We start from the raw sequence: 12988 nt of genomic DNA on the forward strand, positions 1-12988 counted from the left end.
CTACCAAAATAGGCTTCCTCAATGCTGAACCCTATCCTTCATGCCCTGCCCAGGCTCTTGGTGGGGAATGGGACTGGCCAGTTGAAGAGAGGCATCCAGAAGCAGAAGCGGCCCCCACCTCACACGCTCGGCAGTGATGGCCTCTTCTTTCCTGCTTTGCACGTGGCCCTCATGGGGGAAGGGGCATAAAGCCGCTGGGCAGGTCTTACCCTCCAAACCAAGTCTTGACCTGGCCTGAGCTGGTGACTTGTCCAGGTCCCTAGAGGAAGAGCAGCATGTGGCCCCTTTCCCACTGCCAGGATAGGGTGAAGGACAGTGCCAGGCTCCCTGTTGGACTAGTGGGGGCCGGCCTGTGCCCGTGCCCATGTCCCCTGCAGCAGGCAGCAACTGCAGGATTCTCCCGTCCAGCCTTGGCCATGTGGCCCCAGGGCATGCCTGGCCCTTCTCGAGCCACCTGCAAGGCTGCTTGATACCTTCCTCCTCCTGCCTGCTCTGGCCCACATGTCACCTGAAGCAGGGACTGTGGGTAGATGCCAGACAGGGACTCAGGAGAGCATCTTCCACTGTGGGCCACCACTGAGGCCAGTGGCCATTCAGGGTTGGAGTCTGGTGTATGAGGATGCTTAGCCAGTGTGAGTGGTTGAAGGGACAGTGACACAAAGCTCACACCAGCCTGGCAAGTGTGATATGGCCATTTCCAGGTGGGCCCTGCTCCAGGGTGCCTTCCCCTGGCCCTACTGTAGACCTTGGCCTTTTGAAGTTACCCCCAAAGAAGGCACCTCTGTGGTGAGGCAATGTCCTCTCAGTTCATTAGGGAAAGTGGGGGTCCCTCTCTTGGGTCAGGCTGGAGGCAGGGTGCTCCCCTGAGAGGGACCAAAGAGAACTGCTCCCTCCCCAGCATGAACCCAGACCCCGAAGCAGGGACCAGCTGTGCAGGGAAGCAGCAGGAGGCTGGAGGAGGGGGTGGCAGAGCACATCCACGGGGTGCTCTGGCCTGTGATGGTGAGTGGCTGCATCCCAGAGGCCACCTCAGGGCACATGCATCAGGACCCCTGCCCTCCAGCCGTGAGGTGCGCCTGTAGGCTGTGCCCTCCCAGACCCCCTGTAGGTTTCCTCCTGCCTCACCTTTCTGCCTTGTCCCCAAGCATTCTCCAAGCCATTGTCTCGTGATGAATAGTACTTTAATGTGGTTATTAAAAACTACGGGCAAATGTTTGATGCTTGCAAGCTGTGTTCATTACTGATGCTATGCCTGAGAGCCAGGCAGGCAGCCCAGGCAGGGCTGGGGCTCAGCAGAAGTGATGACGCAGCAGCCCTGCGACGCAGCCATCTGCCAGGCCCCTGCTGGGCGCCGACGGGCACGGGGGAGGCAGAGTGGGAGCAGGAACTCAGGTTCTGGAAATGGGCTCTTCTGGGTCTGGGTCCTCCCTCCCCAGATCAGCTGTGTGCCTGGCAGCGTGCTCGTCTCCGTGTGGAATGACAGCCATACCCCCTGCCCCGAATGGTGTGAGGACTCAGCAGAATGCCCCGGGAAGACCCTGGGGCTGGGCCTCTGGAGGCTCGGAGACCACCTGTGCGGGCCGTTTCACAGGCCCACGGTTAAAGTGAAAAGTGGGTGCCTCCCTCTCCCTCCACCGCCCACCTTCTTACTCAGGAAGAAGAATCAGTCTCCTGGTCAGGTACTCAGAGCCCTCCAGGCTACGGCCCGGCTGACCTACCCAGATTCACCTTCCCCTTCCCTCTGAAATGCCCAGGACCCAGCGAGCCCACAGAGACGTGAGCTGCTGTTCTTTCTGTCACCCCTTGCCCATCCCGCGGAGGCCCGTGTAACCCCCTCAGCACAGTGCCTGGCGTCTCGTAAGAGCTCCCAGTGAGCTAGCTAATACTTCATTGTTCCTGCCTTCTGGAGGCTTCATGACCCCTCAGTCTGGGAATTGTTTTCCTTCTCCCCAAACCTCAGCTGACCTTGGGACGGGATGGGGGAGGCTGGGTAAGGGCAGATGAGGTACAGCCCCTGCCCCCGAGGGTGACCCGGCCGCAGGAGGGGGGCCCAGAACAGCCCCTCCAGGCTCTGCCTGGCAGCCTCCTGGGGCAGGGGAGACCGCCCTGCTGAAGCAAACATCCAGTGCACAGTGGGACTTGAGGTTAGCTGGAGAGTGTGCCCCCTACCGACACTCCTCTCTGGGGGGCCCTTCTGGCTTCTCTCCCTTCCCCTTTTTTCTGGTGGTTTAGTTAGTGGAGCTTGGGGGTGGCTCCTCGGTGCATCGTGTCGTTGCTGTGTCCTGACAGCACGCGTTCAGGGGTCTCCTGAGCTGAGCCAGCCTCCCTGCGTCCCCTGGACAGGTCAGCCAGGCCCTGGGTGACGCGGGTGGAAACGTAACATCTGGGAAGCCGCTGTCTGTGGACAGCCTTGCCCAGCAGGCTGGGGCCTTTCCAGGATGAACAAAAGGGGTGTGCCGGAGCGGGGCGCAGGCCTATCTCTGCGCCTCTGCCCAGGTCCTCCACGTGGTGACGTTCAGCACTGGCTACTGAGCAGCTGCTCCGTGCCAGGCCCTCCTCACAAGCGTCACAGGCAGGGCCCTGCAGCTCCCGTTCTGGAGGGAGTTCGCCGGGAGCCAATAGACAAGTCTGTCACCCAGGTGATCAGGTAGTGAGAAATGCTCAGAAAGACACAGGACTTTAGAAAGGGCTGCATGGGACAGAGGCCTCCCCAGGCCTGTGGTTGGAGCTCACATCTCCATGGCCAGAGGGGGCCAGCTACGTGCAGGTCCCTCAGCAGAGCTTTCCAGGCCAGGGCAGAGGTCAGGAACAGAAAAAAAGCCCCAGGGGCCAGCATGTGGTGAGTGAAGGAGGAATCCTAAGAGCTGAGGTTGGAGAGAAGTGGCCAGAAGATGCGAGATCCTAAAGGCATGGTGAGGAGCTGGGGTTTGTTGGGATCCTGTGGGAAACCACTGGGGAGTGGCATGCTCTGATTAGCACTTTTCAGGGCTTGCCCCGGTGGGCAGATTGTAGGGGTGAGAGAAGCAGCAGGGAGACCAGTGAGGAGATGGCTTGGCATTGACCAGAAGAGATGGCCAGCACTTGCCGGGCTGGTGGGTGCACTGAAGCCAGGGGTTCGAGGACAACTCCTTCCTTGGTTTGGGCAGAGCAGCTGGGTGGCCACGGCGGTGACACTGCTTCCTGAGATGGGAAGGCAGGGAGCCGGAGTGTTGTGCCCTGGCCCAGCCAAATTTGAAATGCCTGTTGAGCGGACACCAATCTAGAGATGGCCTTGAAAACATGGGACCAGCGCGACCGCCAAGAGATGCAGACGAGAGAGAGCGCACGCGCGCACTCGTGTGCAGGGCCACCGCCAGGAGAGGAGGAGCAGTCACTGAGGGAGGGGAAAGCCAGGACGGGGTGCTGTCACTAGTGGCGAGAGAGGAGCATTTCTGGGAAACTCCACCATCCCTGACCTTCTGTAGTTCCCAGGTTCTGAGGGACACCAGGAGGCCTTGGCACCCGCCTGTCCTCACCACCACCCCCTTTGCTTACTCCTCCACACTGCCCCAGCTGTCCTCACATGAGAGTTCCACCCCCACCCTCTGGCTGCCACAGGTCCCTGTGCCCCATGGTCCCTGGAGAGCACTGCCTGGCAGAGCCTCAGCTGTTGGCCTCTGTCATGGAGACGGCAGCAGCTGCAGGCGACGGGCATTTGTGACCATTTGTCAGAATGCTCCCCTTCCTCCCTGGCCTGCCCTTCTGGAACATATCTATCCCACGGCCCTGGAGACAGGGCTCATCCAGGGATGGGAGGCCCAAGAGGGGACAGAAAGTACTGTCTGTGCTCTACAGCCAAGCTTCCTCCTATGAGCCGGCTGTCACCCCCACCCATGGTACCTGCGGGGTACTCCAGTAGGGTCCCATTAGCCATATACTGTGCGCCCTCACATGAGTTGTTCCTAGTCGTGGCAGTTCTCCTCTGAGTAGCCCCATCGTGCAGGGAAGTATTGCCCCCAATTAGGAGGTGAAGAAATTGTGGCACAGAGACACTGCGGTCACACAGCTGGTCAGAAGTACCAGGCTCTGGGTGCACACATGAGCAGGGGCACCACCAAGCCAGTGGCAGAGCCCATCCCACACCACCGTCCAGCTCCCCCCCCCCCCGCCCCGCCCCAACAGCCTCGTTTCCACCTCTCTCTGCATTCTTGCCCAAGGCTGCTGGTTCCAGCTGGGCCTGGGCTGGAGACGGCCTGCCCACTGTTTGCACTTCGTGGTTTGGCCTCTCTATTACCAAATGCTCTGGGATTTTTCTGGAGCCGGGGGTGGGGAAGAATCTTCTGCTGTCTGGCCCCAAGACATGGCTGGTATTCAGAGGGAAGCAGGAAACCAGACCCTGATAAATGCAGAGTTTAGTTTGAGTTCAGTGACCTGGGATGGCTATGTGTCCCGCATCTTGGCTCCAAATGTGGTTCATGTTGTCCGGCACACTAGACCTTGAGGCCACAGACCTTTGTCCCCAGAAGCCCAAGTCCGAGTCTGTATACTCCCCAGGAGCAGAGACGAGGAGTCAGGCAGACAGACCCGCACCCCAGGTGGGAGACAGGGCAGTGGCAGAGCTGGATGCCACAGTCAGCAGCTCGGTGGCCACAGCCCCGGCCTCCAGGCCCCACCTGCCCGCTCCTTGAATGGCCCCCTCAGTTTGCAGGCGCCTTGGGATCCCTGTACTCCCAACAGGAAGGCCCACTTGTCCCCTCAAGGCCAGGCCTCCGTGGGCACCATGGCAAAGGAGGGAGGTCAACAGGCTTTCTCTGAGCCTGTCCCTGAGACCTGCCTCTCACTGTTGATGTCATCTTGGCCCAGGGACCCTGGAAAATCTGCTTTTCTCCATTCTCTGAATTTCCTGTTTTGCTTTTTATAGAATGGAGACTCCTTTCCACAAAACCAAAGCCTTATCGCTGTAGGACGCTTAGAGGGGAGATGATGGGAAGAAGTGTCCCTAACTCATCCTAGGACCTTGGTCAAGTCACTTTGCCTCCCTGCACCAGAGTTTCATTATGTGAACAGCAAGGATAAAGTTCAGGGTTGTCATAGGGGCCGTCCATCCCACAAGAACCCTGCACTCCAGGGAGGTCACAGGTGGGAACAACACAGACAGGCTCCTGAGCCCAGGGAAGTGGGCAGGGGGCAGTACATCGATGACCAGTGCGTGTGTTATTTGTCACATGAAGATCATCTCTATCCAAAAAAGTAAAGGCGGGAAGGGGTAGGGAGTACCTCAGCACGTGGGAAGCGTCGCTGTGGCACTTGGGAGGTCAGGAAGATAAACTCGGGGCTTTTGTGGCCACAGTGGTAGGCAGAGGCCCACTGTTTCTCTCAGAATTCCCTTTGGGGGCCTGGGGCAGGGGAGGGAGGTCAGTCCAGCCTGTGGGGCTCCAGAGGTGCTGGGCCAGAGTGAGCAGTGCTGGGAGGCATGGAGCCAGGCCCACTGTGCACAGCACTGCACCATCCCCCTCAGGCCTGAGAGCCGGGGTCCCAGGCCAAACCCAGGAAAGAGCAGGTTTCATCAGGGTGCTGCAAGACCACAGAGAGGCTTCCTACGTTAAGCCCAGAGGTTTTTGTAACCTCCCCTCGGCCTGTTTTCCAGGCAGCTCTGCCTCCTGCTGAACGCAGAGAACATCTTTCACTCGATGGCAGACATCCTGCTCCGAGAGGAGGACCTCAAGTTCGCCTCAACCATGGTCCACACCCTCAACACCATCCTGCTCACCTCCACAGAGCTCTTCCAGCTGAGGAACCAGCTCAAGGACCTGAAGACTCTGGTACTCGGGGTCCACGGGCTCGGGCCCCAGGTTTGGTCCCACGTGCACATGGGCGCACAGCCGCTCTAGGCCGCTCCTCGCCCCAGGAGGCTCCCGGGGCAGATGGGATGAAATCTGAGATCTCCAGGTCCGGTGTAAACTGCAGATTCCCCTGGCTTGCTGCTCAGTGCCACCCATGGCAATAAGTCAGAGCCAGGTCCTCGGAGCCGCCCGCTGCAGAGATCTCTGCCCACGGAAGGCTTTGGACTCTCCTCCAGGGTCCACATGCCCTCCCTGACCCGCTAACACCGTGTATTTTTCGCTTGTTGACACCACACCCCCTACCCCACATGGATTGGCTTCTGGGACCCAGTGGCTCACGCCTGCTGGGCCGTGCCGCCCTGTGTGAGTCAGGTTTCTGGATTATAACGTTGCCAGACATCAGGGATTGTTGCTGTCCCTACCCTCCTCCTCAGCCCTGGCCCTTCTCTCAAACAGTTGAACACCTCTGTCTCACAAGGCCCCCTAATCTAAGCCAGGGTGTCACAGTGCTGCCCTGGCCCAGGCTTTGGCTTAGGACCCAGCAGGGCTGGTCAGAGAGAGCAGGGAGGTGCTCACCGTTCTGCCATCTTGGTCTGGGGGACACCGGTCACGGGCCTTGCTTGGCCCAGGGGCAGGGGCCGAGCTTCCGAGGGCCTCTGGAGGTGGCTGCCACTCTGGGTTTGCTGGTGGCTCCAGCGGTTTCATTCCCCAATGTGGGCTGTTGTTGTCACCCCCCACGCTCCTCCCCAGCTCAGACCCTGCCTCTGCTCCCTCTCATGGAGTCTCAAGGACATCCAAGCCTACTTTAGGGCATCTGGGGCCAGGCAGCTCAGAATGATCCAGGCCACACCTCTGCCTTCTTCCTGTGGTTCTTTGCAGACATTCTCAGAGGACTTGAGAATTTTCCTGAGGGCAGGGGCTCCCTGGGCGTGGGTTCAGCTCCTGGGCGGGTTCCTGAGTACCAGGTGGGCTACAGAGGAGGGAGGAGATGTGGCATCTGAGGATGAGACGGGATGCTGCCAGGAAGAGCCCAAGCCCTGAGGAAGCCTCCTCCCTGCCCAGAGCCGCGCCCTCACATCACAACCCTCCCAGCCCCACGGGCTCCAGGACCACAGAGTTCTGGAGAGGCCAATTAGTGTTCTTTGCCGAGGGCAGAAATGCCAGCACAGAGGACAGGCTCACGCCTGACCAGGCCCTCACAGCCACCACCACGTGGCTCTGTGGGACCGGGAGTAATGACAGGGTCTGAGGAGGAGCCGTCAGCGTTTCCTTTGTGACAGCTTGTTCCCAGCTGCGCTGCCAAACACAGCCCTGGGCGCTGAGCTGGCTCCCCCGCCCTGCGCAAGGGCCCCTGGATCTCAGGCCCTGCGTGGACCCCGGGTGGGAAGGAGTGGGGGCTCTGTCAGCGGCTCACGCCTCTTCCCCCGCAGGAGAGCCAGAACCTCTTCTGCTGCCTGTACCGCTCCTGGTGCCACAACCCGGTCACGACAGTCTCCCTGTGCTTCCTCACGCAGAACTACCGGCACGCCTACGACCTCATCCAGAAGTTGTATCCTTCGCTCTCGCTGCCCTTTCCGTCCAGCCGCTGAGGGATGGGCGGGGGCCAGGTGCTCCCTTTCTGCCCAGGTGGCGGGACCAACTGCCACGGTCCTGCCCCGTCCCATGCTCTGCCTCCAGGCCTCGTGCCATCAGGACCTTGGAGGGTGCCAAGAGGGGTGTTTTGGAGAGCTTGCTGTTGGCAGCAGACAGGGTCATCTAGGCCTTGTGGCGTGGAGCTGCCCTTGGTGGAACCTTGTAAGCCATGGATCGAGGCTCAGGGGTGCTGATGGGGCCATCTAGGTGAGGGCGCCTGGGGGGGGGAGGGTGGCAGGGAGAGGCCCGGGAATCGGGAAGACCTAGGGACTGCAGTGGGTGGACCTAGATGAGGCCTGCAGGCTTGAGCTCTGGTGTCTGCAGCGTTGCTGGTGAGCCCAGGGAGCCTCTGGGGCCACAGAGCCAGAGGGAGCCCAGGTTGGCAATGACACGGAAGGGAGAAGGGAGAAGCAGGCCGGGTGAGCGGCCTCAGCCAGAGAGAAGACCTGCAGCGCACCTAAAGGCCTGTGAAAGGCATCCGTGGGCAGATTGGTCCCAGTTCTTAAAACACCGAAGCAAACCAGCTTCCTCTGTGAATGCCTAGCATGTGGCCCTGGATCAAAGAGCTACTTAGGACAAAAAGTGGGCCTCCTTCCCTAATGTGACCTAAGGAGAGAAGGGCCCTAAGGTTCCTCTACTGAGGGTCGGTGTGGCCTTGCCTTACTCCCTGAGGGTGCCTGCTCTCCTTCCTCACCCAAGATTTGCTTTTCTCGGCCGTTGGGGTGGCCCAGAGACTGCGGGCCACACGCTTGCCGCAGCCCTGACCTTGGCCCTGCTGACAGGCATCCACCCGGGCGGGAACCGGGACCTTCCCTGCTCAGCGGCTCCTTGCCCCCTTCCAGCCTGGAGGTCACAGAGGAGAGAGCTCCGGAGCAGAACCAGAGTGCCCAGGCAGGGGGACAGCTGCACCATTGTTCATTTAGAGGGACAGAGCGGTGAAGTGGCAGAGACTGATGTCCTTTGTGTACCTTCGTGCTTAGGATGGAGCGGCTTCTGCTTTTGAAACCAGGGCCCAGGTGCGAAGAGCATGTGTTCCCAGCCCCTGGGCCCCAGCTCCCCAGTTGCCCCCATCCCAACAGAGGCCCCTCACAGAGATGGGCTGTCCCGGCCCAGGGGTCAGACTTTCCTTGACCAGCCACCCAGCGGCGACCTGGAGGTCACAGTGGATTTCCTCACGGAGGTAGACAAGCTGGTGCAGCTGATTGAGTGCCCCATCTTCACATGTAAGAGCCCTGCTTCCGCGGCCGCCTCAGCCCCTCTGCCTGGGTGGGGGGTGGGCAGAGCACTCCCCCAGGGGTGTTTCCAAAACAGCAAGAACGGAAGACTGGGGATGACAGGGCCGAGGAGTCCAGTCCAGCAGGACCGGAACGGGTGGTATGAGGGCGAGCGCCCGAAAGTGGGTCTCGTGGACCCAGGCCAATGGGTGGCAAAACCCACCCGAAGGCTCATAACATCCCTGCCAGGGGCAGGGGGACCAGAGCGGCACTGTCGGGGGGCTGGTGGGGCAGCCGGCCCAGAGCTGTTCCCAGCCACCCCTGCAAGCACACTGCGCTCTGCCCAGGCTCTCAGAAGCTGCGGGGCCCCTTGGGCCCACCTGCAAGGGCTTCTCTGTGCCGGCGGCCACACCCTGCTGTCTCTGCAAAGCAGAGTTGGCGCTTGCCGGGAGCGGCTGGGCAGGAGCTGCCTGATCTAACATCCGGGCTGAATGTGCAGAACTGGCCGCCGGCTGGGGCGCCTCAGCACCTCCAGCACTTGCCCTCCAGGGCAGGCAGCTCTCTGAATAAAACTCCCACGCTTACAGTAAGGTAGGGAAGCAGGGAGGCAGCCTGCGGGTGGCCTTCCTGCCCCGCTGGTCGCCCCGGCTTCCTGCTGTCTGGTAGCGCCTCTGACCCACCTGAGCTGCTCCACGCAGCCAGGCACCAGGTGGCAGAGGCCCAGGAGGGAGACCCTGTTCCCAGCAGAGCGCATCAAAGCCTGTCCCAAGTGGTCCCCTGGCCTGACATCTCACTTCCCCATGGGCCTCCTGGGGCAGCCAGGCACACAGTCTGCTGAGGTCAGGTCCAGCCTGACCCTGGAGAAGCCACAAGCGCCTGCTCCGCAGGCCCAGGGCTTTGTGGGGGTGAGCAGATTCACCCTCGTCCTGCTCAGCGCCCAACCCACTCCTGGCTTGCCTGGCCCCCTTGGGAACAGGCTTGGCCCCACAGTCCCAGCTTTATCAGGGCTCCGAGTGGGGACTGGACTGGAACAGGCCCACATTCCTGCTGGAGTGGCCAGGCCCAGGGATGAGAATTTAGGTCTCCACTGGTGGCCCTGCTCCCTGGGGCAAGAAGAGGGCTTGGGGGGCAGGGGGCAGCAAGGCCTGACTGCTCTGGCTCCAGCAGCAGCCCAGACCTCCGCACAGCTGCTGCTGCTGGGGTCACATGGCCTTTCCGGACATTTGTGGCACATTCTCCACAAAGGATGCCCGGGACTGGGCCTTAGACACAAGTAGGCAGGAGCCAGTTATTCTCCCGGAGGGGCTCGGAGGAGGGAAGCGTGGGACTGTTGAATTGGGACAGGTACTGGGCAGGACCAGGGGTGCCTCTGCCATGCAGTAGGGTTCTGACAGGGATGGTATCTGAGGTGGCTTTCCAAAAGCACCTGCCAGACACGCCGAGCTTGGTGTGTGTCTAGCCATACACACAAGCGGTTTTCCATCCCACCCGCCCTTAAAGCTACCCTAATCCGGTCTTTCTCTCCCGCTCACCCTATTTATAGCTCTGTTGTGCTGGCACGTGCAGAGCAGACCGGGGAATCTGTTACACTCCAGGCCCCTAGCCCCTTGTTACCAGGCTGCGGGGAGTGTAGGTTCTCAGGACCGAGGCCCAGCAGCCCCTTGGGGGTCGTCAGGCCGAGGGCACTCTCGGGACCTATGGGCAGGTGGGCGGGCAGGAAGAAAGAGGGATGACACTCCAGGGATGGCTGAGGCGCTACCAGAGGAGGGGGCAGGCGTGTCTGGCTGTGGAGGCGGCCCTGCCACCTGGCTGGCCTCTCCCGAGCAGGCCGGGGGGCAGCCCAGAGCAGTGCCTGACCGCTGCCCTCTGCCCTGCCACAGATCTGCGCCTGCAGCTCCTGGACGTGAAGAACAACCCCTACCTGATCAAGGCCCTCTACGGCCTGCTCATGCTGCTGCCCCAGAGCAGTGCCTTCCAGCTCCTGTCACACCGGCTGCAGTGCGTGCCCAACCCCGAGCTGCTCCAGACCGAGTGAGTACCGGGCTGGGGACCGCTGCCCCCCACCTCCACGGGAGGCCACCGGGAGAGATCAGGCCCAGAGAGACTTGGCGACAGAGGGGTGCCTCGCCTCAGAATCCCATCCCACTGGCAGTGTGGACTCCAGCCACCCCACCGCCACTGGCCTCAGGCCTCTCAGAGCACCAGGTTGGGGGGTTCTGGGAGTGTTTACAAGGTGGCAGAGGCTAGCGATCCCTTTTCCAAGCGGTCGGGGTTGCGTTCATCAAACAGTAAGAGGGCATGCCAGAGTCGCCCAGGTGGATGCTCCTGGAGAGAAACCGCAGGAGGAGCTGGAGGAGTTCATGTCCTAGGTCAGAGACGGCGCCCAGTCCCACGCAGACAGGCATGAGAGCCAGGCCTCAGGTGGCCCTCCCCTTCGTCCGTGGCAGAGGCTCCCACCTGGGCCTCCAAGAGACCCCAGCCTCCCTGGGACCGTCCCGAGCCCATCCTGGGTGGGGCAAGAGGCAGGGTGCATCCGTGGCTACCATGCTTGAGTCCTGCCCATGGGAAGAGCAGGTCCCGGGCACACCTCCATCACGAGTCCCAGCATGGCAGCCTCCAGGAAGGAGGGCTGTGGCCCTGGGGGGGGGGGGTCCAGCCAGGCTCCTACCCCAAACCCACTGCTGGCCCGGCCCCCAGAGCCTGTTGGGCTGTGTCTATATTTGGTAACCCTTGGAGGCTTTGCCTCATCCACAGGCATTTGGCATCCGAGATGGAAAATTTCACTTGTCAGGTCGCCATGGAAACAAGCAGAGCCACTGAGAAGATTTACGCTGAATGGAGCACACCCAGCTTGCATCAGATGCCCTGTGTGTCTAGAATTCCCTCCCAGGCTGTTAGAGCCACTTGGCAGGCCTGGCACCTCACTCCCGCGAAGGGCCTCGGGCTTGGGCCTGTGGGATTGATGCAGGCAGCCTTGAAATGGGCCTGCCTGATGCTCAGGGCCCCAGACCCAAGCCCCTGTGCCCTCCATAGCACTGGGTTTAGGCTCCCACCACCCCCCCACCTGGCTTGGCCTCTGCAGAGGCGGGGTGTGGGCCACCTGACAGGCTGTCTACCCTAGCTAGGCCAGCTGGAGGGGCTTGAGCCCCCAGCAGATGTAGCCCCCCAGGCCAATGCCCAGCTCCTGCCTACTCCACCCTTTTTCCCAGACAGCAGTGCTCTGGGGTGGCAGAGCTAGGCAGTGCCCCAGCTGCTCGTAGTGATGCCCAGGTAATCCCCAGGGGAGCAGGGAGCTGGGTTCACCCTTGGATTCCCTTGCCCGGAACACCTCCAGCTCCTGGGACTCAGAGGCCCTGAAGCCACACCAAAGCCTCACTGGCCTACCCTCTGCACCAGCCTTTCCAATGTGCAGATGGTGTTAGGGTCACTGTGGCAGGCACTTAGGAGAAAAGGTGCAGCTGGAGAGGAGGAGAGAAGGAGGCGAGAAGGGCTGCTTCCCTGTGACCTTTGGTTCTGGTCCCCACCCCCAACCCCATCCAGGCTGCCTTCCTGAAGGAGTCCTCTGGGCCAGGCCACAGACTCTGCCCTGCTAAGGGCCATCCCCCTGTCACAGCTCTGCCCGCAATGTCTCCTTGTTGGGGGTGGGGGTGTAAAGCTCACGGTAGTAGGAGCCCTCCCTGCATGCTCCAGGCCCTGGTACAAGTTCGTAGAGGGAAGCTGGGGAAAAAGGATTCTCCCTGAGCCTCCCACGGCCAGAGTCAGGGGAGTCTTGGGCCAAGGGGTTGAGACCTCTGGGTTCTCAGGTCAGTGGGCAGGTCCCAGGCCTGGACTAGGATCTGGTGCAAGCTCTGCTAAGGATTTGGTCTGTGACCTCAGATCCCTCTCTTGGCTCTCCATTTCTTCATTAGTAAATGAGCGGTTGGGCTAAATGGATGCTTGAGGCTCTGCCCAGCCTTCAAGGCCCTGGGTGCCTAGCCTTTCTTTGCAGGGACCGAGGAAGAGCCATCACAGATACGGGTAGGGAGACGTTGGGTGGGGAGGGGGCCCCAGGAACAGCTGGGGGAGGGGTCAGATTGCAGGGTTGGGCACAGAGGGACAGCTCACACCCTGGAGAGGGAGACAGGGACAGTCTCAGCCCTGGGAGGGGCAGGCAGCTGGAAGACAGCTTTGGGTTGCCTGACAGGCCTGCAAGCCAGGAACAGCTGGGGGGTTTCTGCACCCCTCACCCATCCCTCATTCTGTGTACTCGAGGCGCCAGCAGGCCTCGGAGACCCTGGCCCCACTCATGCCTCCAGGCCACTCCCCAGAGACCATCTGAGT

General features: G+C 61.3%; 1 protein-coding gene across 1 annotated transcript in view; it reads left to right on the forward strand.

Moving 5' to 3' along the window:
- Positions 1-12988, forward strand: part of VAC14 (VAC14 component of PIKFYVE complex) — a 101331-nt gene that overhangs the window by 85442 nt on the left and 2901 nt on the right. Inside the window, exons 15-18 of the mRNA XM_045810292.2 lie at positions 5627-5801; positions 7253-7371; positions 8598-8677; positions 10549-10699. Coding sequence (XP_045666248.1) covers positions 5627-5801; positions 7253-7371; positions 8598-8677; positions 10549-10699 — 525 coding nt within the window. The remainder of the gene's footprint in view (positions 1-5626; positions 5802-7252; positions 7372-8597; positions 8678-10548; positions 10700-12988) is intronic.

Source organism: Ursus americanus, chromosome 21, assembly GCF_024610735.1.
Source record: "Ursus americanus isolate L20-20 chromosome 21, mUrsAme1.1.p, whole genome shotgun sequence".
NCBI classification, from domain to species: domain Eukaryota; kingdom Metazoa; phylum Chordata; class Mammalia; order Carnivora; family Ursidae; genus Ursus; species Ursus americanus.